General features: G+C 36.9%; 1 protein-coding gene and 1 long non-coding RNA gene across 2 annotated transcripts; both read right to left on the bottom strand.

Moving 5' to 3' along the window:
• Positions 1-2027: 2027 nt before the first annotated feature.
• Positions 2028-2620, bottom strand: LOC126796517 (uncharacterized). Its single transcript, XR_007672367.1, has 2 exons — positions 2389-2620; positions 2028-2272 (listed from the first exon to the last, which is right to left on the bottom strand). It is a non-coding gene; the product is annotated as an uncharacterized LOC126796517 (long non-coding RNA).
• Positions 2621-2628: 8 nt separating this feature from the next.
• LOC126803725 (uncharacterized) lies at positions 2629-4109 on the bottom strand (the record flags this gene model as incomplete). The annotated part of the gene is made up of 5 exons (XM_050531480.1): positions 3973-4109; positions 3488-3594; positions 3279-3398; positions 2983-3085; positions 2629-2904 (listed from the first exon to the last, which is right to left on the bottom strand). Coding segments are annotated over exons 2-5 (594 nt in total), but the record flags the coding sequence as incomplete, so codon positions are not given.
• Between the last annotated feature and the right edge of the window lie 409 nt (positions 4110-4518).

Below are 4518 nucleotides of genomic sequence, written 5' to 3'. Positions count from 1 at the left end.
ACATATATAATTTTTCTTGGACACGGACACGTGGTGGACACGTTAATTAAATATTATTTTTAATATATATATATATATTTATTTAAAAAAAATATTTTATAAATTTGAAAGTATTTAGAATTTTAAATGTATATATATGTCAAAGTGTGCATTAAAATAATGAAAACATAACTTATTAGAATGGCTAAGGACTTGATAAGTACCTTGGATAACCAAAGTTCGAATCCCACCACAAACATTCTTATTTTTATCACCAGTTTCTCTCTTTATATATATTAAAGTGTGCATAAATATAACAAAAACTGAATCTGTTGGAATGGTTGAGGAGCTGTTGAGTGCCTTGGATGACCAAGGTTCGATTCTCACCATAAGCACTTTCACTTTTATTATGAGTTGGTGCGTGTCCGCGTGTCTGATTTGGATACTCGCGTGTCCGGGCAGTGTCCAAAATCAGTTCGCGTGTCCGTGTCGGAAATGCAATACGGTGGCATGAGCACGTGTCCATGCTACTTAGCTCAACACTAAACTGATTCAAAGTCTTCACCAATAACAACCCATATTATGAGACATATTATGATCGTAGGTGTAAACTTCAAATGAGGGGCTACACAGGTAAGGCGTGCTTAACGATCAACTGTTATCAGCCTCGCCAATGCAACGTATTGGTTTCTTTTTAATTTGCATGTTCTAAATGCATCTAGTTTCTCCCAAATTCGTTCCAAAATTCACTGCTCAATTGTGATTTCAATCCTTCATAAAAAGGGGGCCTAAGTGCAGTTTTTTATCCAAGGAGTACCATTATTTTGTTCGTAAAATATTGGATTTGTCAGAATTAATCTGTCGCCACACCTCACCTTCATAAAATGAACCCATCTGAACGCAACATTATGTCATATTCCATTTTTGCGTCTTGATGAATATTTCAATCACACATCTTATCTTCAAGTCGATTGCATGGTACATCTTCAACAATTTCTTTGACAGATTTAACAATAATGACATTTTAAATGGAGTAGAGCAGCGTTTTTCTAGAACGAAGTCCACGTCAACGATGATAATAATAAAATCTACTGATAAGGAGATGGTTAGCAACCGACTATAATCATACATTACATGTTCCAAGTTCATACTGATAACTGTAAAATTTTCAACCCAACCGACACGTAGCATATTTGCCAATAATCATGCATGATTGGAAGACTGATTTTTTTTTTTAATTTTTATATTTACATTATTGTTAGTCACTTTGCGTGCAAAAATTGCAAACTCATGTGGAACTTCTTCAATACTGTATGATCAGATTAACTCCTTAATATGATAAGATCAAGAAGAAGTGGGATTCCAGTGACTAGTCTTTACATAAGAGACAAAGATTAGGGCATACAGTATGGTTGCTTTTTGTTTTTGTTTTTTGAAAGGTTGCTTTTTGTTTTTATTTCAGGAGGTTTGGTTTTGAGTTTGTCTTAATTTATGAAATTGTAGAATATGGTCCCATTACCAACTTACCTCCCCCCCCCCCCCCCCCCCCCCCCCCCCCCCCCCCCAAATAATCACCAGAACACCAGGTGGTAGTGTCGCGAGTCGACTCACAATAATCTCATTAGAGTTGTTTATTTGTTCAAAAATATTTCTATTTCGATTGGCCTTAATCCATATATGCGTACATTTATTGTTGAAGTGAATTTATTTATTAAAAATTTTGGCAAGAATACCAACGTCGAAAGAAGGGTAGATTCCGAACCCTAAGCTCCGCTATCAATGGATCACGAATTATGATATATCTGCTCTGCAGATGCCATCACTTGAGCTCAGACACAAGGCACTAAGGCGCTTTGAATTGCACAAGGGGTACTCTAGGAACTTAGACAAAGATTACAGAGACATTCTTTTGTAATCATTCTAATCATCCATAGATGAAGATAATTATATATGTAAAATGATAACAGATCAATAAATGCAATTGTTTGCCATCTGTATCAAGAAATGTGGTCCAATATCATGCTGAAATTCAATAAAACACATGAAAATGATTAAAATTGATGGTCTCCTCCTATTTATTTCCAAAGTTCATAGATGAAGTATCACGTTAATTGAACAAAGACTCCTACTCCTTCAGGCCTCGAAAGAGTGATTTTATACATTATTTCATTATCCTTTTTATTTTTTCTTGCAGAGAAAAATCCCCACGAAAGCTTGTTGCAACCAGCAACCTATGAAATCAGCACTTCTTTTTTCTTACTTCAAAGCATGTAAATCGACAATGCAACACCATCTGACATGATACAATCACAAAAGTATAGCATTTTAAACTCTTGAAAATTATGCAAGGACATATTCCTAAAAGTAAATATGGGTAAAAACTCTATGGAAAAAGTCTCAGGAACCAACCAAAATTTATCTCAACCAGTGACGGTTCAAATGTTACACACCACCCACACCACCACTATGACTGCTGCCTCATCCACCACTACCTCCGCCACTGCTTCCCAAACCACCGGCACCGGCACCAAAACCACCCCCAGCACTGCCACCAAAACCACCACCAAAATTACCACTTCCCAAACCACCACCACCACCAGCACCACCGCTACTCCAACCACCAGCACCTCCACCAAATCCACCACCCCGACCCCCACCACTACCACCCCCGCCCCCGCCACCAGCCCAACCTGTTCTCATTCTGTCCTGATCCTCAATTGCTTTTTCATCTTGCAGTTTCCTTAAAATCTGGCAAATCCTCGGATTGTAAAAACGATCATAGACATGCTTCCTCTCCAGAGCTTGTATCTCCTTTATAGCACTGGGATATGGGTTGGGAGGCAGCTTCTTTCCTTGTTGACGTGCAATTTGCTTCAACTCGGCATATGCCTTCTTCTTTGCCTTTCTCTGTGCTCGGTATTCCGTCTAGAAGAAACAGGAAACACCAGTCAGAAGCAACTTAAGAGGAGCATATATTCAAGGATAGGAAAACCATATACATACATCAGCTACCACCATTGCTTGCTCTTCTGAAACGCCCAGCTCCTTCAACTCAAGTACCCGCAGACCAAATATACGGGCCGGAGGATGATCAAAATCAGAAAACCTGTTCAAACATAATGCCTGAGTAAATTTAATATGAACATTAATTTCTAAAATTACCACTCAAGCCAATCATCCACATAGTACCCTATTATAATTTATGAGGACACAACTTATATACTATCACCACCGATGGGGTAGTACATGAAATGAAGACACGATAACAAAACCAATGCTTCTTAACAGAAAAACCTTACTTGATTGCATTTTCACATATGGAATCTGGATGCTTCTGGAAAAACTTTTTTACGTAAACATCCTCTGGGAGAGTGATCCTCTGAATTGCATCCGCACGAGGAAATGTTGGAGGTGGTGCTCTGAAAAGTCCAAAACATTCAAGAATAAATACACAAAATGCAAGGTTTCAACAATCAGAAAATACTGAAACATAGAGAGAGGGACAAACTGTTCCATGGCCTTGTACCAAACAGGCTCGGCCTTGGCCAACCCCTTGACCAGCTTTCGGGTTTTCGTAAGTAAATCTCCTTTCATGAACGACATATTTGCTTTCACCTACAAACAAGAAAGCAGCAGATGAACTCAGTACAACCCTCATTTGGGTGAGAGCAGCATTGCAATTTCCAATGTAAAAATTGCATCTTGATAACAATTCAGCAATGAAAAACAATAACTCAGTAAAAGTTTACACACATACCCTAAACGTTAATTCTTCCAAACAGAACAAACTATTTAGATAAAACCCAGATTTGGGGGGCTAATTCATTGTCGGTAGATTAAAGTCTCCAATTCAAGTTTCGATCTTATTGACAAGTTGAATGAAGAAAACACGATATACCAAACCCAGAAATGAGATAACCCAATCCCAATTAGCCACCAAAATTTGAGTTAAGAAACTGAGAAGTAGAGAGACAGATGAGGGATGAAACGTACCGAAAGTTGAAGAACATTTGAGAAGGAGACTACAACGCAAAGATGTAGATGAGGTGAACTCCTGGGGCTCCAAAGCTAAAGCCAAGTGAGAGGAACAAAAAATGGAGAACGCGAGTGAAAAGACTCTCTAGGTTTTTCTTTTGTTTTTTCGGTTTTCCATTTAACAGTGGAAGAATTTGCCTAAATAATTAAAATTCTGTAACTCTCGTTTAGCGTGCGTGTCCAACTTAAATGACTCTTTCTTTCTTATGAGTACCATCTTATTGATGATATTCTTAATTTAATAATTTTTTGATTTTATATTTAAATCTCGACCATTTAGATTATAAATATATATGAGTAGATCATCATTGTAAAATTTCGTCAAAATTGACAATCGTTAAGACATTAATTCTTAAATGTGATTTACTCATTATAAATTTAAAAGGTTTATGTTTCATGTTTGATTGTTTTGGTTTGTTCATTCATTTGATACCTAAACAATTACTAAATTGACTGAAAATTTGTATATCTAATATACTTTTATATACATAGAATTTAAACAGT

Source organism: Argentina anserina, chromosome 1, assembly GCF_933775445.1.
Source record: "Argentina anserina chromosome 1, drPotAnse1.1, whole genome shotgun sequence".
NCBI classification, from domain to species: Eukaryota; Viridiplantae; Streptophyta; class Magnoliopsida; order Rosales; family Rosaceae; genus Argentina; species Argentina anserina.
Note: the sequence above shows the minus strand (reverse complement) of the source record. Positions and strands in the feature narration are given on the sequence as shown.